Source organism: Aotus nancymaae, unplaced genomic scaffold, assembly GCF_030222135.1.
Source record: "Aotus nancymaae isolate 86718 unplaced genomic scaffold, 86718_ANA_hifiasm-v0.15.2.pri h1tg000018l, whole genome shotgun sequence".
Classification (NCBI taxonomy): domain Eukaryota; kingdom Metazoa; phylum Chordata; class Mammalia; order Primates; family Aotidae; genus Aotus; species Aotus nancymaae.
In genome coordinates this window covers 18,049,956-18,075,258 of record NW_026988430.1, presented here as the reverse complement: position 1 = coordinate 18,075,258, position 25,303 = coordinate 18,049,956, and the positions used below count along the sequence as shown (strand labels likewise).

At 48.8% G+C, this 25,303-nt stretch overlaps 1 protein-coding gene and 5 non-coding genes across 7 annotated transcripts; all 6 read right to left on the bottom strand.

The window, feature by feature from the left end:
- Positions 1–1,922: 1,922 nt before the first annotated feature.
- Positions 1,923–7,564, bottom strand: AURKB (aurora kinase B). 2 transcript variants are annotated; one of them, XM_012457553.3, is made up of 9 exons: positions 7,490–7,564; positions 7,140–7,212; positions 5,289–5,391; positions 5,122–5,176; positions 4,725–4,916; positions 4,304–4,442; positions 4,058–4,206; positions 2,415–2,589; positions 1,923–2,240 (listed from the first exon to the last, which is right to left on the bottom strand). In XM_012457553.3, exons 2-9 carry the CDS (start codon positions 7,185–7,187, stop codon positions 2,067–2,069), a joined length of 1,035 nt encoding a protein of 344 aa, XP_012312976.2. In that variant the 5' UTR covers positions 7,188–7,212; positions 7,490–7,564; the 3' UTR covers positions 1,923–2,066. The 2 variants fall into 2 exon arrangements, with proteins under 2 accessions (XP_012312976.2, XP_012312978.2); XM_012457555.2 differs by having other exon boundaries at positions 2,072–2,240; positions 2,453–2,589.
- Positions 7,565–18,384: 10,820 nt separating this feature from the next.
- Positions 18,385–18,456, bottom strand: TRNAW-CCA (transfer RNA tryptophan (anticodon CCA)). Its single transcript has one exon. It is a non-coding gene; the product is annotated as a tRNA-Trp (tRNA).
- Positions 18,457–20,407: 1,951 nt separating this feature from the next.
- Positions 20,408–20,479, bottom strand: TRNAP-CGG (transfer RNA proline (anticodon CGG)). The gene has a single exon. It is a non-coding gene; the product is annotated as a tRNA-Pro (tRNA).
- Positions 20,480–24,494: 4,015 nt separating this feature from the next.
- On the bottom strand, positions 24,495–24,568 carry TRNAT-AGU (transfer RNA threonine (anticodon AGU)). Its single transcript has one exon. It is a non-coding gene; the product is annotated as a tRNA-Thr (tRNA).
- Positions 24,569–24,869: 301 nt separating this feature from the next.
- TRNAS-AGA (transfer RNA serine (anticodon AGA)) lies at positions 24,870–24,951 on the bottom strand. Its single transcript has one exon. It is a non-coding gene; the product is annotated as a tRNA-Ser (tRNA).
- A 278-nt stretch (positions 24,952–25,229) lies between these two features.
- On the bottom strand, positions 25,230–25,303 carry TRNAI-AAU (transfer RNA isoleucine (anticodon AAU)). Its single transcript has one exon. It is a non-coding gene; the product is annotated as a tRNA-Ile (tRNA).

The following is a 25,303-nucleotide window of genomic DNA, read 5'->3' as shown; positions in this document are numbered from 1 at the left end:
GGTGGCTCACGCCTGTAATCCCAACACTTTGGGAGGCCGAGATGGGCTGATCACTTGGGGTCAGGAGTTTAAGACCAGCCTGGCCAACATGATGAAGCCTAGTCTCTACTAAATATAAAAAAATTAGCCGGGCATGGTTGTGTTCGCCTGTAATCCCAGCTGCTTGGGAGACTAAGGCAGGAGAATTGCTTCAACCCAGGAGATGGAGGTCGCAGTGAGCTGAGATCACACCACTGCACTCCAGCTTGAGTGACAGAGCAAAACTCTGTCTCAAAAAATAAAAAAATACATTTAAAAGCACTCTGCCCATTTCTTTCTCCCTAGAGATAGCCAGTTTCAGGGCTTTTCACTGTTTTGGTTTTTTTGGGTATTTACATTTTAAAATCACATGCTTCTGTTGCTGCTTCTTACATTTCAATTTTAAGCATGACCTGTTTTTTTTCCTGCTATAAAATTTAAGGATTTCACTCTTCCACCCCACTGCCACCGTAATTTTGGTTAGAGTTATTCATTTGACAGTAGACAGTAGTTACTGAGTGTCCTGTACATTCCAGGCAGTGTTCTAGGGGCTTGGTGTAAAGCAATGAATTTAAAACAACAACAAAAAAAAACTATCTGGTTGGGCAAAGTGGCTCATGCCTGTAATCCCAGTACTTGAGGAGGCTGAGGTGGGCATCGCTTGAGGTCCGAAGTTCGAGACCATCCTGGCCAACATTGTGAAACCCCTACCGTCTCCACTTAAAAATACTAAAATTAGCCAGGCGTGGTGATGCACCACATAGTTGGTGGTGTAGTTAGTCTGTAACCCCAACTACTGGGGAGGCTGAGGTAAGAGAATCGCTTAAGCCCAGGAGGCAGAGGCTGCAGTGAGCTGAGATCATGCCACTGCACTCCAGGCTGGGTGACATCCGTCTCAAAAACAAAAAACAAACAAAAACAACTTGGCTGGGCGCAGTGGCTCACGCCTGTAATCCCAGCACTTTGGCAGACTGAGGCAAGTGGATAACCTGAGGTCAGGAGTTTGAGACCAGCCTGGCCCACATGGTGAAACCCCATCCCTACTAAAAATACAAAAATTACCCTGATGTGGTGGCGTGTGCCTGTAATCTTAGCTACTTGGGAGGCTGAGGCACGAGAATTGCTTGAATCCGAGAGGCAGAGGTTGCAGTGAGCCACTGCACTCTAGCCTGAGCAATAGAGCAAGACTCAGTCTCAAAAAGAAAAAAAAAAACTTTTTTTTTGCCAGGCACAGTGGCTCATGCCTGTAATTCCAGCACTTTGGGAGGCCGAGGTGGGCGGACCACCTGAGGTCAGAAGTTCGAGACCAGCCTGGCCAACATGGAGAAACCCCATCTCTTTAACAAAAAAAAAACCTTTTTTCTTTTCATACTCTTAGTAAACTAGTCCTAGAATAGGCCTTCTTTAACCTGATAAAGGATATCTATGAAAAACCTACAGCAAGCTTCATACGTAACAGTGAAACCTTGTGTCAGGAACAAGACCGAATCACTACTGCTTCTTTTGCTCCTGTACCAGAGCAGTAAAAGAAACAAGCAAAGACAACTTCTAGGGTACAGCATTGTTCAGTCGCTCCTACAATGGCAAAGGGGCAGAGGATGAACCAGAAAAAGAAAAACTAGAAGTCAGACAACCAAGGGAGAGGTGAAAGAAGGTGACCAGAGATGGCTGGTGTGCCAGGGTCCAGCGCCTCCAGGCTCTGGGAGAGAATAGACAGTGAGGGTAGAGGTGGAAGTGGGGGTGGGGTTGGCTGGGAGCTGACCAGCTGAGAGTCAGAGCTGAGAGGGTAGGGTGTTACCAGGGATAGCAAAGTAATGTTCATCCCAGCTCCTCAGGGTGGGCCAGCTCTCCTTCTAAGGAACAGCTTCCTCCACAGCAAAGCCTCCACCTAGAAACATCTACACTCATCAGTATACAAGAAGCTTCAGCCTTTATTAAACAAAGGAGGAGGTAGAAGACAGACAAGGGAACAGGTTAGGACCCCTTCTTTCCCCTGTACCTACACGGACATACAAACATAGACACACCCGAGTGAATGACAGGGACCATCAGGCAACAGATTGAAGGGCAGAGGGAGGCAGCACCCTCCGAGAGTTGGCCCGGACCCAAGGGTGGGCTGAGACCTGGGCCAGGGGCAGCCGTTCTGAGGGGTTATGCCTGAGCAGCTTGGAGATAAGGTCCTGGGCTCCCGTGGGCACAGAAGCGGGAAACTTTAGGTCCACCTGCAGATATGAAGAGATGGAAAGGCTGCATTAGTTTCATCCTGGCTACATCTTCCTTGACTACCCATTCTGTTTGGAGTTACTTAGGGCCATGCAAATACACTCTGCCCACACACCCTCAGCCCCCGAGCCCCGGCCTCTGCATCTGGCATGAAGCCCAGGCCACCCTCCCACCTTGACGATGCGCCGATAGGTCTCACTGTGTGACGCACTCTCAAAGGGTGGGTTCCCCACCAGCAGCTCGTAGCAAAGTACTCCAATGCACCACAGATCCACCTTCTCGTTGTGCGTGCGCCCCTCAATCATCTCAGGGGGCAGGTAGTCCAGGGTACCACACATTGTCTTCCTCCTGGGAGGGATAAGCGGTGTGGGCAGGGGTCCCAGTGACATACAATCTCTCCTTTCCCCGCTGCCTGACAGCAGCAAGCCAAAAGACCACAGGATGTACCACGGGAGAGGTCCAGCCAGGCAGGGTTACTGGGGTGGGGGTGGGATGATGATATATCCCAAAGCCCCAGAGGTGAGCCTGCACATCATAGCCCCAGCAACTCTACACTGAAGGATATATCTTTTTTTTTTTTTTTTTTCGAGACAGAGTTTCGCTCTTGTTACCCAGGCTGGAGTGCAATGGCGCGATCTCGGCTCACCGCAACCTCCGCCTCCTGGGTTCAGGCAATTCTCCTGCCTCAGCCTCCTGAGTAGCTGGGATTACAGGCACGCGCCACCATGCCCAGCTAATTCTTTGTATTTTTAGTAGAGACGGGGTTTCACCATGTTGACCAGGATGGTCTCAATCTCTTGACCTCGTGATCCGCCCTCCTCGGCCTCCCAAAGTGCTGGGATTACAGGCGTGAGCCACCGCGCTTGGCCCTGAAGGATATATTTTAACATAATCCGAGGCCAGGTGCGGTGGCTCACGCCTGTAATCCCAACATTTTGGGAGGCCAAGGCGGGCGGATCACGAGGTCAGGAGATGGAGACCATCCTGACTAACACAGTGAAACTCTCTACTAAAAATACAAAAAAAGCCAGATGATGTGTTGACACACGCCTGTAGTCCCAGCTACTCGAGAGGCTGAAGCAGGAGAGTCGCTTGAACCTGGGAGGCTGAGATTGCAGTGAGCCAAGATTATGCCACTGCACTCCAGCCTGGATGACAGAGCGAGACTCCATATCTTTCTGTTTTTGTTTTTTTGACTCCATCTCAAAAAAAAAACAAGATAATTTGATATGTGGGCAATGTTCATTTTGGAGTTAAAGGAAGAATTGGAGACATCTCTAATGCCCATCAGGCATGTTCTGCTTAAATAAATCAGGTTATATCTCTACCATGTGATACTATGAAACCATGAAAAAAAAGGTGTGGAAGAAAAAAAGGCCACTGCTCCTGGGCTTTTTTGAGACAAAGTCCAGACTGGAGTGCAGTGGAGCGATCTTGACTCACTAAAACCTGTACCTCCCGGGTTCAAGTGATTCTCATGTGCCAGCCTCCTGAACAGCTGGGATTACAAGTGTGCACCACCATGTCTATTTTTAGTAGAGAGGGGTTTTTGCCATGTTGGCCAGGTGGGTCCGCTGGTCTTGAACTTCTGGCCTCAAGTGATCCAACCGCCTTGGCTTCCCAAAGTGCTGGGATTACAGGCATGAGTCACTGTGCCTGGCCAAAGTTTTACCACTGGCCTGTACAGATACCAAACCTGCGGCCTTGGCATTATTAGCACCACACTCTAACCAACTGAGCTAACCTGAAACTTGTTCCTGGAGAGGTTTTAACAGCCCAGCCTCACACCTAGGGCTGGCCTCCCAGGCCACCATACCTCAGGGAGGGCGCGTGCACGGACCAGCCGAAGTCAGCAATCTTCAGCTCTCCCTTGAGCCCTAAAAGCAGATTCTCTGGCTTTATGTCTCTGTGAATCACCTTCTTCCCATGGCAGTACATTAGAGCATCTGCCAACTCCTCCATGATCTGGGAGGGCCAACGACAGGCAATCAGGCAAGGATGGACCTCCAGCTATAAGCAGCACAAGCCCCTACCGGCGCCCCAGGTGCCCATCCTCCCAGACCGTGGCTGTTCGCTGCTCGTCAAATGTGCGGTTCTTCTGCAGCTCCTTGTAGAGCTCCCCACGGGGAGCATACTCTAGAATCAAGTAGATCCTCCTCCGGTCATAAAAGTAGTTGTAGAGCCGCAGGATGTTGGGATGCCTGGGTGAAGAAACGAGGAGGACTCAGGCCAAAGGCATAAAAGAGCTGGGAAAGACGATAGGAGCAAACTGGGGTCAGATGTGGCCAGTGACACCAGGGCTGGAAGTGATAAGGGGAAACTGGAGGCAGATTTCTGGATTCAAGGCTCTGGCCGGGACTAAGAGCTACATGGGGCTCACTGGCCATAGTTACAGAGAGAGTAATCTGGATGAGGTGGGGCTGAATGAGGAGCTGGGGGTGAGGGAGCAGAGGGGCTTCGGCTCAGGGGGCATCAAGCCATACTGCAGGTGGGCCTGGATTTCGATCTCTCTGCGCAGCTGATGCTCCACGCCCTCCTTCTCTATCTGGGACTTGAAGAGGACCTTGAGTGCCACGATGAAATGGCTTTTCTTCTCCCGAGCCAAGTACACGTTTCCGAACTTGCCTTTGCCCAGAGGACGCCCAATCTCAAAGTCATCAATTGTGAAGGACCGCCTGCTTAGAAAGTAGGGGAAGGCAGCTCAGAACCAATTTTGGTTATCTAAGATGTTTGCTTTTTCCCTGCTTCCTCATCCCATCCTGTCCTCAGCCCCATTTTTCTTCATTCCTACTCCTCCTGCCCTTAGATTTTACCTCCCCGACTTCCTGCATGTTCACTGCCCTCCTCATCCCTGTCCACCCCAAGGCTTGGGGCACTTACATTAAGATGTTGGGTGTCCCACTGCTATTCTCCACCACCTTCTGGCCAGGGGCAGCTAAGGAGAGAACAGGTCAGTTGAATGAGAACAGGGATGACATTCTCCTCCCTACACCCTCCCATAGACTCTTATCTCCCCAAGTCAGTCCTCTCCCCCTTGCCCCAGTTACCTGTGGGCTGGACATTGGAGCGGCTCATGAGGACAAGTGCAGATGGGGTGGCAGGCTCTTTCCGGAGAACTCGCTGGGGCAGGGTGCTCAGGCCAGATGGAGTCTGAGAAGGAGCAGGGGGTAGCTCTGAGGGTGCCTTTGTCTGATGACCGGGGTGGAATGTGCTGCAAGCAGCATTTCAGCCCTCTGCTAAAAAGCCACCCACCTGCCCACCCCCAATTCAAATAGAAACATTGACATAACAGTTTTGCTTCCCAGGCTCTGTTCATAGTCCCATATTAAAATATATTATTAATAAACAACCTAAGTAGGCCTAAGATAAGGGGCAAAGGACTCACCCCAACACCTAACATTTCACCTCTTTGGCCCTGGCCCACACCACCTTCACAGGCATGTAGGTGTCCAATCTGTTTGAGTCCTGTCCATAACACCACAGTCATTCATCCAGCCCCTCACTCACAGCATAGTAGAGGGCTGGGTCAATAAACACCTATAATTCAAGGGGGTTAGCACAGAGGTATTCTCCAAGTTTCCTAAAAGTTTAGTTTATTAAGGCTTAGATAAGATCCTTGAGGCCTTGAATGTTATAGCAACAACCAGGATTTACAACTTTGCAAGAACAGGCTTTAGGGACACTAAGAGCTACTCTGATGGGCCTAGACCACTTCTCACTTTCAACTTCTTTTTTTTTTTTTTTTTTGAGACAGAGTCTCATTCTATTGCCCAGGCTGGAGTGCAGTGGTGCAATCTAAGCTCACTGCAACCTCCGCCTCCCAGGTTCAAGCAATTCTCCCACCTTAATCTTCCGAGTAGCTGGGACTACAGGTGCCCACTACCACGCCCAGCTAATTTTTGTATTTTTAGTAGAGACAGGGTTTCACCATGTTAGCCAGGATGGTCTCGATCTCTTGTTCTCGTGATCTGCCTGCCTTAGCCTCCCAAAGTGCTGGGATTACAGGCGTGAGCCACTGTGCCCAGCTTCAGTTTCAACTCTCAAAGTAATAGATGCACTTTCTTTTAGGAGTGACCAAGGTAAAAGTGACAATGGTTTCTCATCCAGACTCCATTCCTGACAGCCTCATTCAGTGCTCCATGAGGGAGGGAGCTGATGCACAAGGAAACAGATAGACTCTCCAGGAAGCCCGAGCTCCACAAACAGGGAGCAAAGCCTGTGCAGGGCCCCTTCCTTCTTCTTCAGCCAAGAGAAGAAAGCCCCAGTGCCCCTAAAAACCTGTTTCCCAAAGTGATATTGGTACCAGTCTACAAATAACCAAGTTGAATAAAATACAGTCCAGAAATAGACCCACATCTATGTGGGAATTTATATATAATAAAAAATCAGGGGAGACCCTTCGATGAAATCTGTCTGGACAATTGGGAAAGAAGTCCATTTAAATACTTACCTCACCTTAGTCATTAAAACAAATTCCAAATTATTAATTTAGAATTGCCCTGGACATTTTCAACAGTAATCTTATAGCCTTTTAGAGTCCATTTCTATTTGCTGCCTAGTTTTTTTTTTCAGCACATGGGTTGTGAATCATGGCCTGAAGGCCAGGCCCTGCCTGCTCAGTCCCAGATATCATTGGTATGTGATGAGCAGGCTCAGCCCCCGAGGTCCTCACCGGTTGGGAGTCACTGGCTGGTCAGATTCAAGTTGGCAGCACCTGACAGGATGTGGCTACAAATGACCAGACTGGGTTCTGTCACCAAATTCTTGGGACCCGTACTTTGGAGCAGAACGGGGAAGAAGGTGCTTAAAGGATTGCTCACTGCAGGATCTCAAGTCTCCCAGCAGGAACTCGCCGTACAGGGACAAGGTGGGGACAGGGATGGAAGGAAGGGCCTTACCGTCTGCCGGCCGTAGGGCCAGGGGTAGGTGTTCTCCTTTTGGGCCATCCTTAGAGGGAAAGTGGGAGGAGAGCTGGGTGGAGAAGGAAAACAGCAGTGAGAAGCAGAGAAAAAGAAAGAGAGGGAGGGGTTGGAGCGATCGGGCCGAAAGCGCTAGCCTTGGCTCGTAAAAAGGACCAGGTCAGCACACTAGCCCCAGTCCAGGCGCTGGTCTCACCGCCCCCACCCTGCTATCGTCCCTACCTCCTTCCAGCCCTGCGGAGTGCGCGCGGGCCAGCCCAGCGGACCTCCGACCTGCCCGATCATCTGCCCACTCCCAGTGCAAGGCCTGCGAAAGGAGGCCAGCTCACCTGGAGCCCAAGGCACTGCTCCTCTCCCGGCCTCCCGCAAACAACTGAATCAGTCACGCCGCGCCCTGATCCAGGACCTTTCAAATCTCCCGCCCCGACCCCATTGGTGAGCTCTTCGCCCGTGCCTAGTTCCCATTGGCTAGATATCCTGTGACGTAAGTCATGGGAACCCAATGGAAGAGGCGGAATGAGAAGGTCGCACGCTCGGCTACCAGCTTAGAAAGTTTCCCCAAGTTCCCCCAGTGAATTAGCTTTTTCTTTTCTTTTCCTTTTTTTAACTTCTCTCTCTCTCTTTTTTTTTTTTTTTTTTTTTTTGAGACGGAGTTTCGCTCTTGTTACCCAGGCTGGAGTGCAATGGTGCGATCTCGGCTCACCGCAACCTCCGTCTCCTGGGTTCAGGCAATTCTCCTGCCTCAGCCTCCTGAGTAGCTGGGATTACAGGCATGAGCCACCGTGCCCAGCTAATTTTTTGTATTTTTAGTAGAGACGGGGTTTCACCATGTTGACCAGGACGGTCTCGATCTCTTGACCTCGTGATCCACCTGCCTCAGCCTCCCAAAGTGCTGGGATTACAGGCGTGAGCCACCGCGCCCGGCAAAAAAATTAAATCTTTACTGTAACTGGAATTTATTCTTATGCATGTGTGAGCTGGGGTCTAACTTTTGCCCGATGGAGAGCCAGTATGTCAACAACATTTGTTAAACAAACTGCCCCAACAGAATTTAAATGCTGCCCTTGACATATAACGTTAGCATATTTACTTGTGTCTGTTTCTAGACTTTCTATTCTGTTGTTTGTTCATTTGCCTGTGTGTTTATTCTTGTGTCATTACGAGGTCGTTCTTAAAAGTCCTGACATTCCTGGGAGAAGTCTGGTTAAATAAATACATTTTGGCCGGGCGCGGTGGCTCACGCCTGTAATCCCAGCATTTTGGGAGGACGAGGCAGGCAGATCACGAGGTCAAGAGATCGAGACCATCCTGGCCAACATGGTGAAACCCCGTCTGTACTAAAAACACAAAAATTAGCTGAGCGTGGTGGTGCGGGCCTATAGTCCCAGCTACTCGGGAGGCTAAGGCAGGAGAATCGCCAGGAGGTTGCAGTGAGCGGAGATCACACGACTGCACTCCAGTCTGGTGACGGAGTGAGATTCCATTTTATAAATAAATAAATTTTGGGGCCTTCTATGAAATAACCAATGGATATTTGTTAAGTATGTATTGTCCAGCATTCTTCTCCTTTCTTCAAACACTCTATTTTTCCTTTAGGGGACTGCCTGTCTCTCCAGTCTATGCAGTCGGTTTCTTTAGTAGTTTCCGTTGTTGACAACCCCAAATCCCTAGCTTGATGAAGACCTATTTAAATGGCCATTGTGGTTATCTAGCCAGCATCATTCTCCCAGCTATTCCCACTTCCGAAAGCACTTAGAGTTTTGAGGATCTGAGAAGGAAACTGACTCCATTCCAGGTCCTGAAATGATCCCCAATTGACTTATACTAATCAACACCTTTTATTCTAGATCATGGTCATTGGATCAGGGATAAGCATGTGACTTAAGTGGGCCAGCTAGTGGGAATCAGGATTCTTGCTCAGAATGCTAGGCAACTCAAGGAAACATTTAACATTTACTGGTTTATCATAAAGTGTATTACAAAGGATATAGATGAAAAGATCTAAAGGGCAAGGTATGGAGGAAGGGATTTCTGGAAGTGAGCAAGGAAGCATGCACCCCTCATTGCTGCTTCTAGTGCCACTGAAGGTAGCAGCCTGACATTGAAGGCTAACGTAGCAGAAGGCAGAAGAGAGGCCTGGAAAGAGCTCTAGGACTTGATGACATTGCTGAGCCTCTGCATGCCTACATCAGCACTTTTCTTACACAAACAATAGAGCTCCTTCCCAAATGCATTCTAAATGCTATTTACTGTCAAAAGCATACTGTGCAGAAAAAACAAACTATGGCTGGGCATGGCAGCTGACACCTGTAATCCCACCACTTCAGGAGGCCAAGGCAGGTGTATCACTTGAGCCCAGGAGTTTAAGATCAGACTGGGCAAACCCAATCTCTACAGAAAATACAAAAAAATTGGTCCAGTATAGTAGTATGCACCTCTAGTACAAGCTACTTAGGAGGCTGAGGCAGGACGATCACCTGAGCTTGGAGGTCAAGGCTGTGGTGAGCCATGGCTGTGCACTCCAGCCCAGCATTAAAGTGACACCCTGTTTCAATAAAAACAAAACATGGGCTGGGCGCGATGGCTCATGCCCGTAATCCTAGCACTTCAAGAGCCAGAGCAACGTGGATTGCCTCAGCTCAGGAGTTCAAGAGCATCCTGGGCAACGTGGTGAATCCCCATCTCTACTAAAATACAAAAAAAATTAGCCAGTTGTGGTGGTGGGCGCCTATAATCCCAGCTACTCAGGAGGCTGAGACACAATAATTGATTGAACCTGGGAGTGTTGCAGTGAGCTGAGATCACACCACTACACTCCAGCCTGGGCAATACAGCAAGAGTCTGTCAAAACACACACACACACACACACACACACAGAAAACAAAAAAAGACCCAATTTTTCCTCTGCCCTAACACCACAGCAATCAACACAGAAGACTTCTGTGACCACATGTATGAGGATATTACCCCACCACCAAGCAAGCAATCAGTTCTGCAGCAGACATCAGCTGGGTGTCTTTCAATTCAATTCTGACACTATCTACCTGGAGAGAGCATCAGATCCCATAGGTTGAGGGCTCAGTCCCACAAGACTGCCCCGCACTTTGGATGCCGACCACAAGCATCAGTTTGTTTTACCTGTATTCATGACCAACCGGGTATAAATTGGGGTTCCTTCAACTATGTTCAATGAATTTGCTAAAGCGGCTCACAGAACTCAGGGAAACATATTTACTGGTTTATTATAAAGGATATTACAAATGATACATATGAAGAGATGCACAGGGCAAAGCATGTGGGAGGGACTCAGAGCTTCCATACCCTTCCGAGGTGTGCCGCCCTGCAGGATCCTCCACGGGTTCAGCTATCAGGAAGTTCTCCCTACCCCATCCTCTTGAGTCTTTTATGGAGACTTCATTGAACAGGTGTGATTGAAGCATGGACGACTGTGTAGAAATGTGATTGGACAAAAAGGGTATGATCTAGTACTAATAGGCTGAATGGCGAAACCCGGCAAGGCCTGTCTAGATTCTTCTTGGCTTCTCTGTGCAGTATTCTTCCCATCTTCTAAACTAGGGTCTGATGACCTATAATCAGACAAAATTGGTCAAAGAATTTCTTTATGGCCAGCTTCAGGACAGAAAGAAAAGAGGGAAGATAAGAGTGTGTGTGTGTATATATATATATTTTTAATGTTAAAGACAGGGTTTCACCATGTTAGTCACGCTGGTCTTGAACTCTCAACTTAAGGTGATCTGCATGCCTTGGCCTCCAAAGTGCTTGGCTTACAGGCGTGAGCCACCACGCCCGGCCTATATTTTTTTTTTTTGAGACAGACTCTCACTCTATTGCCCAGGCTGGAATGCAGTGGCACAATCTCGGCTCACGGCAAACTCTGCCTCCTGGGTTCAAGCAATTCTGCCTCTGCCTCCTGAGTAGCTGGGACTACAGGCGTGTGCCGTCACATTCAGCTAATTTTTGCATTTTTAGTAGAGTCTAGTTTTTGCCATGTTGACCAGGCTGGTACTGAACTCCTGACCTCAGGTAATCCACCTGCCTAGGCCTCCCAAAGTGCTGGAATTATAGGCATGAGCTATTGTGCCTAGCTTTCTTTTTAAAATTTTTTTGAGACGAGGTCTCTTTTGTCTGTGGCACACTCACTGCACAATCACTGCTCACTGCAGCCTCAGAACAAGTTTGGACTTGGTTACACCAATTTGCTTTTTTTCTGAGACAGAGTTTTGCTCTGTTGTCCAGGCTGGAGTGTAGTGGTGCAATCTGGGCTCACACAACCTCCACCTCCCAGGTTCCAGTGATTCTTCTGCCTCAGCATCTTGAGTAGCTGGGACTACAGGTGCACGCCACCATGCCCTGTAAAAATGTTTGTATTATTAGTAGAGACCGGGTTTCACTATGTTGGCCAGCCTGGTCTCAAACTCCTGACCTTGCAATCTGCCTGCCTCGGCCTCCCAAAGTGCTGGGATTACAGGCGGGAGCCACTGTGCCCAGCCAATTTACTTCTTTAATCTATCAATTTACCTTTCAGTACCCACACATCAACATAGTGAAATATATCTCATCTATTTGCATTGTTATAGTCTCTTGGATGGAGAAGAGGGAGCAGGCAGAGATGGGTGTTTGTCAAGGGGACTTAAGCTTTGCCTTTAATGTTCTAATTTTTTAGAAAGTGATGGAGTCTGGAACTTTTTTTCAGGATTAAATATTAATAACAAATAATCTCTAAAAAGATGATGTGGCAGCAGAAGGCACAAGCTTGTGCTAGGAAGCAGTCTTTTTTTTTTTCTTTTTGAGACAGAGTTTTGCTCTTGTTGCCCAGGCTGGAGTGCAATGGCATGATTTCGGCTCACCGCAACCTCCGCCTCCCAGGTTCAAGTGATTCTCCTGCCTCAGCCTCCTGGCTAATTTTTGTATTTTTAGTTGAGGCAGGGTTTCACCATCTTGGCCAGGGTGGTCTTGAACTCCTAACCTTGTGATCCACCTGCCTTGGCCTTCCAAAGTGCTGGGATTACAGGTGTAAGCCACTGCACTGGGCCTGATTATTTTTAATGAAATAAAAGGCACACAGGTGGAGCCCCATCCAGTGTAAAATTTCAAGAATTAGGTCTATGTATATTGTTTCTCTACCATTTTCTTGTATGGTTGTTATGGATGAAATTGTGTCCCTCCAAAATCCATATGATGAAGCCATAACACCTAATGTAAATGTATTTCCAGACAGAGCCTTTAGGGAGGTAGTTAAGGTTAAATAAAGCCATTTGAGCGAAGTCCTAATCCTACAGGGCTGGTATCCTTAGAAGAAGAGGAAGAGACTCCAGAGAGCTCTCTTTCCCTGTTGGCATAGAGGAAAGGCCATGTGAGGACACAGCAAAAAGGCAGCATCTAAAAGCCAGGAAAGGAGTCTCAGCAGACACCAACCCTGATAGCGTCTTGATCTTTGTGCTTCCAGAACGGTGAGAAAATAAATGTCTGTTGTTTAAGCCATCCAGTCTGCAGTATTTTGTTATGGTGGCCTGAGCAGACTAATACAGATTTTAAGGTCAGTGGAAAACTACAAGCACCCAATTCAGGTAGGATTATTAGTGACTTAGACCCTTCAGGAACAAGGTTTGGGTCTCTCTACCAGGGAAAGAACCAGGACCAATTGAGGACCTTGCTGAAGACAAAGGGAAGACAAAATGGGTAGTAGAAGAAGCTAGTTAGGCTGGGCACGGCGGCCCATGCCTGTATTCCCAGCACTGTAGGAGGCTGAGGCGGGTAGATCACCTGAGGTTAGGAGTTCGAGACCAGCCTGGTCAACATGATGAAACCCCTGTCTCTACTAAAAATATAAAAAAATTGGCCTGGCACGGTGGCCCATGCCTGTAATCCCAGTACTTTGGGAGGCCAAGGCAGCTGGATCACCTCCTCTCTGCTACACTCCAACCTGGGTGACAGAGTGAGACTTCTTCTCAAAATAAATAAATAAATAAAATAAAATAAAAAAGAAGCTAGTTATCAGCTATCACTACGTGGCCAGTTAGAGAAACAAGGACTGTAATTGTAGTTTTTTTTTTTTTTTGGAGACGGAGTTTTGCTCTTGTTACCCAGGCTGGAGTGCAATGGCATGATCTCGGCTCACCGCAACCTCCGCCTTCTGGGTTCAGGCAATTCTCCTGCCTCAGCCTCCTGGGTAGCTGGGATTACAGGCACGCACCACCATGCCCAACTAATTTTTTTTGTATTAGTAGAGATGGGGTTTCACCATGTTGACCAGGATGGTCTCGATCTCTTGACCTCGTGATCCACCCGCCTCGGCCTCCCAAAGTGCTGGGATTACAGGTGTGAGCCACCACGCCCGGCCTTGCAATTGTAATTCTTTTCTTTTCTTTTTTGGAGACAGAGTCTTGTTCTGTTGCCCAGCTGGAGGGCACTGGCACGGTCTCAGCTCATTGCAACCTTTGCCTCCCAGGATCAACTGATTCTCCTGCCTCAGCCTCCCGAGTAGCTGGGATTACAGGTGTGCACCACCTCACCGGGCTAATTTTTAGTAGAGATGGGGTTTCAGCATGTTGACCAGGATGGTCTCGAACTCCTGACCTCATGATCTGCCTGCCTCAGCCTCCAAAATTACTGGGATTACTTTTTGTATTTTTAGTAGAGATGCAATTTCACCATGTTGGCCAGGCTGGTCTCAAACTCCTGACCTCAGATGATCTGTGCGCCTCAGCATCCCAAAGTGCTGGGATTACAGGCTGAGCCACCACGCCAGGTTGTATTTCCTCCTTATTTTGTTATGAATATATTTGTGTGTGTGTTTCAGTTTATAAATGTAGACAAATGATAGAATTAGGAAGTGATCATTTTGCATCTCCTTATGAAATAACTAATGCAGGCAAGGTGTTCTGGTTTCCAGGGCAGTGAGAAATGGTGGTGGGACTGCTGGGTAGCCAGCCTCATAGCCAGCTCCACCTTAGGTCGCCAGAGTTTCTATGCTGCTTACATAGCATACCTTGCTCACGTCATCACCTATGCTTACGTCATAACATATACCTTGCTTACATCATCAGCAGTTCTTCAAGCTCTGTTTCTGCAAGGGCTGGTCCACCATCTGCCTCTGTCTTCGACATAGTGATACAGTGACACAGTGATGGCTACAGCAGAAGGCAGGCAGGAGCAAGGAAGGGGAAGGAAGTCAGGGCACAAACCGTAACCTGGGCAATGTCTGCTGTCTGGATGGTGGTGACATGGCCCAGATTCCTCCCAAGCAGCTCAAGCTGGTCAAACTCACAAAGGCATTGTTAGTGGGGGAGAGAGAGGTGAAGGGAATACATTTCCCTTTGAAAAAGACAAGGCCTGGGGGCAGGACGTTGGCTGTGTGGGGTCCCAGCATTGGCGGCGTGCGCACTCCCTTAAAAAAAAAAATGCTGGGCACAGTGGCTCACGCCTGTAATCCAAGCACTTTAGAGGTCAAGGCGGGTGGATCACCTGAGGTCAGGAGTTCAAGACCAGCCTGACCAACATGGTGAAACCCCGTCTTTAAAAAAAAGAAAGAAAGAAAGAAAAAGACAAGGCCCATAGGGTGGCTGGCTGGCCTGGATTTCTTTGTTTGGTTTTGATTTTCAACATACTAGAATCAGCCAGAATGCACGTGGTTCTGGACTTCTAGCAACTTCTGGGAAGGCTGGAGAAAGGTAATATATGTATTTAATATCCTTGTGTTCCATGTTAAGTGAACACACATAGAACAGCAGAGATGATTAAAAACATTTAAAAAGTCCAGGTGTGGTGGCTCATGCCTGTAATCCCAGCACTTTGGGAGGCCGAGGTGGGCAGATCATGAGGTCAGGAGATGCAGAACAGCCTGGCCAATATAGTGAAACCCCATCTCTACCAAAAATGCAAAAAGTAGCCAGGCGTGGTGGCACATGCCTGTAGTCCCAGCTACTCAGGAGGCTGAGGGAGGAGAATCGCTTGAACCCAGGAGGCAGAGGTTGCAGTGAGCCGAGGTTGTGCCACTGCACTCCAGTCTGAGTAATAGAGCGAGACTCCATCTAAAATAAATAAATAAATAAATAAATAAATAAATAAATAAATAAATAAAATTGGGCCGGGCGCGGTGGCTCACGCCTATAATCCCAGCACTTTGGGAGGCCGAGGTGAGTGGATCACGAGGTCAAGAGATTGAGACCATCCTGGTCAACATGGCGAAACCCCGTCTCTACTGAAAATACAAAAAATTAGCTGGGCATGGTGGCATGTGCCTGTAATCCCAGCTACTCAGGAAGCTGAGGCAGAAGAATCACTTGAACCCAGGAGGCAGATGTTGCAGTGAGACAAGATGGCACCACTGCACTCCAGCCTGGGTGACAGAAGTCTCCATCTAAAAAAAAACACAAAAAATCACTTTTGCTTGGAAAAGTCACACAGTTGTTGGGATGGTAGTATACAGTTAGTAATACAGGTAAGGAGAACCCTTGGCCTGGAACTAAAGACTCAGGAATTTATGCCACAGACCTAACTCAGTAGAGGAGGAAAAAAAAAAGTGCACAAAGATACTTATGGCAATATGTGTTTTTTTGTTTGTTTTTGAGACAGAGTCTCACTTTGTAACCCAGGCTAATGTGCAATGGTGCAATCTCAGCTCATTGCAACCTCTGCTTCCTGGGTTCAAGCAATTCTCCTGTCTCAGTCTCCCGAGTAGCTGGATTACTTTTTGTATTTTTAATAGAGATAGGGCTTCGCCATGTTGGCCAGGCTGGTCTTGAACTCCTGACCTCAAGTGATCCTCCTGCCTCTGCCTCCCAAACTGCTGGAATTACAGGTGTGAGCAAGCCACCACTCCTGACCTCATGGCAATTTTTTTTTTTTTTTTTTTTTTGAGACAGAGTTTCGCTCTTGTTACCCAGGTTGGAGTGCAATGGCGCGATCTCGGCTCACCTCAACCTCCACCTCCTGGGTTCAGGCAATTCTCCTGCCTCAGCCTCCTGAGTAGCTGGGATTACAGGCACGCGCCACCATGCCCAGCTAGTTTTTTTTTGTATTAGTAGAGACGGGGTTTCACCATGTTGACCAGGATGGTCTCGATCTCTTGACCTCGTGATCCACCCGCCTCAGCCTCCCAAAGTGCTGGGATTACAGGCTTGAGCCACCCCGCCCGGCTTTTTTTTTTTTTTTTTTTTGAGACGGAGTTTCGCTCTTGTTACCCGGGCTGGAGTGCAATGGCGCGATCTCGGCTCACCGCAACCTCCGCCTCCTGGGTTCAAGCAATTCTCCTGCCTCAGCCTCCCGAGTAGCTGGGACTACAGGCGTGCGCCACCATGCCCAGCTAATTTTTGTATTTTTTTTTAGTAGAGACGGGGTTTCACCATGTTGACCAGGATGGTCTCAATCTCTTGACCTCGTGATCCACCCGCCTTGGCCTCCCAAAGTGCTGGGATTATGGGCGTGAGCCACCGCGCCCAGCCGGCAATATTTTAAATACTTGGAAAAAATGCACATATAATTAGCCAAAATGTACAACTTTTTTTTTTTTTTTTTGAGACAGTCTTATTCTGTTGCCCAGGCTGGAATGTAGTGGCATGATCATGGCTCACTGCAGCCTCAATCTCTCAGATTCAAGCTATCCTCCCACCTCAGCCTCCCAAGTAGCTTGGACCATAGGAGGTGCCACCATGCTTGATTAATTTTTAAAATTTTCTGTAGAGATAGAGTCTCACTTTTTTGTCCAGGCTGATCTCTAACTCCTGGGCTCAAGTGACCCTCCCGAGTAGGACTCCTAAATCATCATATCCAAGTTGGATAACCAAGTTGTATAATGATAATTATCCTAAACCATTGTTTAATGATGATTATACATGATGATTTTTTTTTTCTCGAGACGGAGTCTTGCTCTGTCACCCAGGCTGGAGTGCAGTGGCGCGATCTTGGCTTACTGCAACCTCTGCCTCCCAGGTTCAAGCTATTCTCCTCAGCCTTCGGAGTAGCTGGGATTACAGGCGTGTGTCATCACTCCCAGCTAATATTTTTTGTATTTTTAGTAGGGATGGGGTTTCACTATGTTGGCCAGGCTGGTCTGGAACTCCTGATCTTGTGATCTACCTGCCTCTGCCTCCCAAAGTGCTGAGATTACAGGAGTGAGTCACCGCCTCTGGCCTATACATGTTGATTTTTAAACTTCTATTTATTTATTTATTCATTTATTTAGAGACAGAGTCTTACTCTGTCACCCAGGTTGGAATGCAGTGGTGCAATCTCACCTCACCTTTGCCTCTTGGGTTCATGCGATTCCTGTCTCATTTAGCCTCCGGAGTAGCTGGGATTAAAGGCATGTGCCCTCAGTACCGGCTCATTTTTATATTTTTGGTAGAGACAGGGGTCTCACCTTGTTGGCCAGGCTAGTCTCCAACTACTGACCGCCTTGGCCTCCCAAAGTGCTGGGATTACATGTGTGAGCCACCGCGCCCGGCGCAACTCTCTCTTGAGAAAGCCCGCACTCCATTTTCACAAGTATGTACTTTTCACTATACAATAAATCTCCATACTTTCACTTTAATTTTATTTCTTTATTTTTAATTCTCACTCTATTACAGGCGTGAACCGTCGCGCCCGGTCACCGCTCCTGACCCGTACTTTCACTTTTAAAATTCTTTAAAATAATTTTTGCAAAACTTTTTTTTTTTTTGAGACAGTCTCACTCTGTCGCCCAGGCTGTAGTGCAGTGGCGCCATCTCGGCTCACTGCAACCTCCGCCTCCTGGGTTCCAGCAATTCTTTGCCTCAACCTACCAAGTAGCTGGGACTACAGGCACCCGCCACCACGCCTGGCTAATTTTTTGCATTTTTAGTAAAGACGGTTTCACCATCTTGGTTAGGCTGGTCTGGAACTCCTGATCTCGTGATCTACCCGCCTCGGCCTCCCAAAGTGCTGGGATTACAGGCGTGAACCACCGCGCCTGGCCTAAAACAAAAATTCTTTAAACATTTTTCATACAACGGGGATATTTTTTAATTTTTAAATCATATTTACAGACTTTGGGGGTACATGTGCCGTTTTGCCACAGGGTCATAGTATGTAGTGTTGAAAGTCTAGGCTTTTTATTGTAGCCAACTTTTGAATAATGTACATATTTGTCTCATCCCCCCTCGTATCCTTTCACGGAGAACACTATTTTTGCTATCCTGAAAAATGTCATCATAAGCCTGCTTAGGGAAAACAGCATCTGGCTTGACCCCGACGTGATTTGAACACGCAACCTTCTGATCTGGAGTCAGACGCGCTACCGTTGCGCCACGAGGCCTGCCCGGCCATTCTCTTTGAGGGGTCTCTTGAACAGATCCACTGTCAGCAACAAGCGGGGGAGTTTTCTCTTGAGGCCCCACCTTTAAGATTTGTTAGTGCTTTTCTCCGAGACACCAGCGGGCGGGATGTAGGCGCACCTATATAGGAATTAAATTTATCCTCTGGATAAATAATGAAGGGAAGCAAATTGTATTTAGGCGCATTTAGCTTAAGATCCAGTTCCTTAACTTGAAACACATTGAGTTCATCGAGCCCACTCTGCAGATGATAAGTGAATTTTATGAGTAGGACTGTTTTTTCCTGGAGATGATAAATCATCATGATGTTGCTGCACTTCTCCCCCAACCCCCAGACAGATCTCAGACCTAATCCCAGCTTTGCTGGTGACTCAGCTTCTCTGGACCTTGGTTTCCTCGTCTGTAGACTGGGCATAACCCTACAGGCTCATGTGGGGTGGATGGCCAGCGCGCGGTGAAGGTCACTCACACGTGCGTGCTGGGCAGAGGACAGCAGCCTTTACTTTGCTGATGCTGGTTCCCTGGCCCAACTCAGGTCCAACCCGACTCATCACAATCAAACTGAGGTACGAAAGCCAGGAAGAAGGCTAGCGTCCGAGCGTTGGTGGTATAGTGGTGAGCATAGCTGCCTTCCAAGCAGTTGACCCGGGTTCGATTCCCGGCCAACGCAGGAGTGGTTTTTTTCTTCTCTTTTTTTCTCTTCCTTCTTGTGTTCTCTGGCCTCCTGCATCGTTGAAGGTTTTTGTGAGATTTTCCTAAGGAACCCTCCTCTCCGAAAGGACCCGCTCTCCGCTTCACCCGCGACCCCGGCCGGCAAGTGTCGGAATCTCAGCCCGGCGTTGCCTACTGTGCCCGGACCACGGTGCGAACCTACAATAAGCAGACAGGCGAAAGGAAAGAAAAACCCAGGCTCTGCACCCCGGACGGCTGGGGGCCAAAGCTGCTCGCCCAGGTTCAAGCGGAGACTGGAAATAAGCACTTCCGTCAAGGAGGGAGCAAGCTAGGAGGCCAACTCTGAGCGCAGATTACGCCGGCTGCCTGCTTTCTGCTGTTTCCCATCTGTGTTTTCTAAGCTATCATCAGCGAACACGTCTAATGAACATACTGAGCGCAGAAAATATTGGCCACTTTAGGCATACGTTTGAAATTCAAATTGCTTGAAGTAAAGTGGAAACTTTGAATGCGAGCTCAAAAGGCAGGACAAACTTTCCTCCCCTTCTCCTTTCCCTCTGTTTTATACCTCCATCCCAGGGACCAGGACGGATTTAATAGATTTAATGCAAAATGGTTGAAGTTTCAAAAGCTGCAAAGACTCTCCCCGTCGGGGAATCGAACCCCGGTCTCCCGCGTGACAGGCGGGGATACTCACCACTATACTAACGAGGAATAAGCTGTACAGCTGTCTTGCCGAATCCTTGATCTGGGACTTTATACTGGGCATGCTGACAGTAGGCTTCCTAGGGGTTCTTTTTTCCCCACCACGGAGAACTTGTATGTGTATTTCAGGCACCAAATCGTCAGATGGAGTGACCGAAAAAGACAGAATGCCTCCAGGGCTCCAGAGAACCAAGTTCTGACAATTCCTGGGCTCTCTCGAACACACCCGAATAGATTCGACCTGGGTCATTCTACCACCTGTCATCCACAACTATAGGTTGACGGGTGTCAATCAAACCGAAACCAGGTTGTGGTGGCCGAGTTGAGGCACCAAGCAGGAAGTCAGGAAATAGAAAGAAAGCGTCCTGCCCCAGTCTGGGCGTGCCTCCTCTCTTCCTTACATGCCAAGCGAGTCTGGGGACTGAGATTCTTTTTGCTACCCCGGTGCCACAAAAGAGCTTACTGCATACTAATGACTTCCAGTCAAGCCGTCCACAGCGCTGGTTAGGTAATACACACCTCGAAGACACTCTCGTTTCAGCAAAAAGGAAAGGAGGGCTCGTCCGGGATTTGAACCCGGGACCTCTCGCACCCGAAGCGAGAATCATACCCCTAGACCAACGAGCCGACGTGCAAACAGTGCCGCGGACCGCCTTAGAGGTCGTCCCAGGCTTGGTGTAGTCCCGGGCCCATTACGCATGGTAGAACGGTCCTGGCGCGCGCTCGGTGAACAGCCGCCCCCAGGCCGAGTACTCTTAAGCCATGGGTCTGGGAATGTCTTGGCTCCGGGACTTGAGCTACGACTCCTCCCAGGAAATAGCGTCGAGGAAGTGGGGGGGAGTGGCCTCGGCCTCGCCCCCGTGCCGCCTTGCAGGGCTGCCTTTAACACTCGGGTTCCTGCTTCCTTTGGTCACTGACTCGGTGCCATTCTGTAACCTGGGATCTGGACACTTCCGCCTCTGCTTGTGGTCCTGGGACCTAGCCCTTCGTTGCAGAGCTTTGTAGAGAAGCGGTGGAGTTGCTTGCTTTCCGGACGGGCCGGAGACAGTTAATGAGCCCTGAAATCACTAAGGGGAACAGCAGTCCCTGTGTCTGTCTATCCTCCTGGGCTGACGGGCAGGGCAAATCCCGGGCCAAACCCGTCGATAGCCCACGGGCTCCCCAGACCGTGTGGCAGTACCCGGACGAGGGACAGAGGGAGTGATTTCTGGGGTACAGAAGACCCACGGAGGGCGTTATTGAGCTGAGTCACTGGAGGGGGACAAGGTTTCCAACCTGCAGTGGGGCTGGGCGCCAGGCCAGGGTACTAGTCTCAGGGCTTCCAGATTGTAAGATCTGGTTACCACTACCCTCTCGTCTAACCTCTGCCCTCCAGTCCCCTCCTAGAATGGCCTAGAAGGAGACCCTCCTGCCAGCCTCCTAAGACCCCCAGAAGGCTCTGAGGCAAGTGGCCACATGAGTGTGGTCTAAGGCCTGTAGACCCTGCTTGGGGATTTAGCAGTGTCCCTGCGGCTGCCCAGTGAGCCTCTAGGCTCTTAATACACTCACCATGCTGCTCTTACTCGGTAGCTGCTCTAAGATCTGGTGGAGTCAGTAGCAGACCAGGTGACCTGCCTTCCCTCAGCTCAGTGCCTGTTCTGGGGAGTCCTCCCAGCGGGGCTCTGGCCTGCATCGGCCCTGGACCAGCCTGGTAGCATCTCTGGAACCATTTTGTTCTACACCCCAGTTGTGCGATTTGTGGGGCCAGGCTGTTCCTAATGCTCAACCCATAGATACGTTGCTGAGGCCTTGAGTGACGGATTCAACTCCTGTCTGTCCTTTCCTAGGCGTCCCTGGACAGACAGCGGGGAAGGGCAGCAGAAATCAACCCAGCCTTCCCATTAGTGTCCCAAGTCTTTGAGATGGCTAAAGAGGTTCTCAGGGCTGATCTGGTATCTCCTCCCCCATCCCTATCCTTTTCCACTTCCTGTCTCCCTCCCCTTGGACCCTAGCTTTCTCTGCAAAATAATCCAGTCACCTCTTTCTTACCTGGTCTCAGGCACTTAATCTCTGGAGAAGGGGAGGCCTAGATCCTTTATGACCCTTGTGAAAGCTATGGCCCCTCTTCCTAGACATGTATACAATCCAGGGAGTTCACAAATACCCTGAAATCTCATCAACACACCCCACTGTTATTTTTTCCTCAAAGAAGTGGCTGCATACATAGACCTCCCCTTCTTTGAGGAGAAGTAAGACAAAAACAGCTGATCATTTTTCTTTTTATTTTTTTTGAGATGGAGTTTCATTGTCACTGCCCATACTTGAATGCAATGGCACAATCTCGGCTCACTGCAACCTTTGCCTCCCAGGTTCAAGCTATTCTGCCTCAGCCTCCTGAGTAGCTGAGATTACAGACATGTGCCACCACACCCGGCTAATTTTGTATTTTCAGTAGAGACCAGGTTTCTATTATGTTGGTCAGGCTGGTCTCGAACTCCTGACCTCAGGTGATCCATCCATCTCAGCCTCCCAAAGTGCTGGGATTACAGGTGTGAGCCACCGCGCCCAGCCACTGATCATTGTTTAAACTTTAGTGGAACTATTTTCCTTTTTTGTCTTTTGAAAACGAAGCGGTAGCCCAGGCTGGGGTGCAGTGGTGCAATCTCAGTTCACTGCAGCCTCTGCCTCTTAGAGGCCTGGCCAATTTTTGTAGAGGTGGGGTTTCACCATGTTGGCCTGGCTGGTCTTGAACTACTGACCTCAAGTGATCCTCCCACCTTGGCTGGGATTACAGGCGTCAGTGCTGGGATTACAGGCATCAGTGCTGGGATTACAGGTGTCAGCCACCATGCCCGACACTACTTTACATTTTAACAGGAGTCAAAGCTCAACAGTGAAAGATTGAGTTCTGAGGTTTAACTTTGGACACTCACACTTTGATTGAAAGGGTAAGAAGATAAACTTGGTGAATTTGAGGTGGTGGCACTCACCCTAAAGGAGAATTCTGGTATCAACCCAAATTTTTCTCTCTTCAGACTCCACATCCTATCAGTTACTGAGTCCTATTTTTTTAAAAATCCTAAACATGTCTTGATCTCTTCCTGCAATTGCCCTGGTGCAAGCCTTTGACATTTCTATAACCAGCCCCTCTCCCCAACATGTCACTTCCTTCCCTCCACCAATATAAACCCCAGTGAGGCAGAACTTTTGTTTCCTGCTGTATTCTCAGAGCCCAGAACAAGACCTGTGACATAGTAGTTGTTTTAGTGGAACATATGGCAAGTTTCTTTCTTTGTTTTTGAGATGGAGTCTCATTCTGTGGCCCAGGCTAGAGTGCAGTGGTGCAATCTTGGCTCACTGCAACCTCTGCCTTCTGGGTTCAAGCAATTCTCCTGCCTCAGCCTCCCAAGTAGCTGGGACTACAGGCGTGTGCCACCATGCATCTGGCTAATTTTTTGTATTTTTAGTAGAGACGAGGTTTCACTAAGTTGGCCAGGCTGGTCTCAAACTCCTGACCTTGTGATCCAACCACCTCAGCCTCCCAAAGTGCTGGGATTACAGGGGTGAGCCACCGCACCCGGCCATATATAGCAAGTGTCTTCATGGTGTTTCAGACTTAGCTGATCACCCTCTACCCTCAGGCCAGATGAGATTCCACTTCTCCCTGTTCTTACAGTGCTCTTAGTGCTGGGAAGGGGACTGTGTCTTGTTCATTTGGTTCTACACGGGATCCAGCCCAGTGCTTGGCACAAGCATGGTCCCAGCAGTTCTGCATCAGTGGCTTGACCTGGAGGTAGCAATTCCTTCAAGCCATTTGCTCATCTTCCAAGGTGGTTCGTGGGCCAATGGATGGTGTCTAGAGCTTCCTATCTTCCAAGGAGGTTTAAGTCCAGCCAAGACCCCACAGATCCTATTTCTTGCCTTCTCTCCTCCATTTACTTCTACCTTAACCAGCCTGGCTTCGGTGCTCCAGAAATGCGCACTGCCCTTCCACACCAGGCTCCCTGGGGACTCCTGAATGATGCTTTCCTGGACTCTGTCCATATGGCCTCAGCCCTTCTGCACCCTCCTGCAGGAAACCTGGTGCCAGGCCAGGCCAGCTGGATCCTTGCTTACTCCTTACCCTAACATCCCCACTCATGGAGAAGGATGGAGGTGACTGCATGTGAAAAGACAGTTAGAAGACTGCACCTAGAAGCCGCACCAAATTTTACATACTGTATATATAAATACATATTATTTATATTATATACTATATGTATAATATAAAATTATGAGCCGCCAAACCCAAAGAAATATAATGAAGAGCCAAACAAAACAAAGTGGCTCAGGTTCTAGAGTACATCCTAGGGTGGGGAAAGAGGCCTGGAGGGTGGGTGGCCCCTTCCAAGGGTGGGCAGTGGCCGGACCCAGTCCACCTGCAACAATGGGGTGTGGCATCAGCTGGGCAAAGGACCCTTAGGCCTATGCAGCATTTCTGCCCCAGTTAGAGAACCAGCTTTTAGAGTGGTGATCTCATGGGAGTGGTGGCTCGACTCAGCAGGAAATATGGGTGCTCTGAGAGCAGAATGGAAACTCTTTTGTGTTCTGATACAAAAACAATCCATGACTCTATTAAAGGATGCAGATTTAACCACAAAATTATGCTGTTTCAGCTGAACAAAGGCACCGCTGGGATTCGAACCCAGGATCTCCTGTTTACTAGACAGGCGCTTTAACCAACTAAGCCACGGCGCCAAAGCTGCCCCAAAGGCTTCTGAAACTCATCTACAAGAATATAATGCTGTGAACCCAGCTTTTCCAGAACCTCCTAGAAATAATTTGGTATATCAACTGGGTCTTGCATCACTGCAAGTCCCAGGTTCATTCCTGGGACTTTTTTCAACGTTGAAAGAAGTGAATCATAGATTTCAAGCCTAAATCATAGACTTCAAATCAAATCCTCAATTTTAGAATTCCTAGATGAGAGATTTGGAGGGTGCCGAATGGATCATCCTGTCCTGGAGGAGATAAATATGGAAACTGAAGAAAAATGACACGTAGTCGGCAGGATTCGAACCTGCGCGGGGAGACCCCAATGGATTTCTAGTCCATCGCCTTAACCACTCGGCCACGACTACAAGCCCTCTCTTTGTACTTTCATCAGATGCCTTTCTTACTTCTCTTGACTGACAAACATTTGCCCCCAACAACGCACGTTCAGGGAGGAAAAGACGCGGGCACCGCACAGAACTTCCCTTTCACTCGGGTGCTCAGACTCCTCCCTTTCAAGCCTTCGGGAGCGCCAGTGATTCAGGCAATAGGAAGCAGTGGGTGTAATGTAATTGTTAGCAGAAAGCAACTGGCTCTGGGCAAAAACTTTTAACAGCAGGGGGTTAGAAAACAAAAATCTGCCTCTTGGCCCGTACGGGGATCGAACCCGCGACCTTGGCGTTATTAGCACCACGCTCTAACCAACTGAGCTAACCGGCC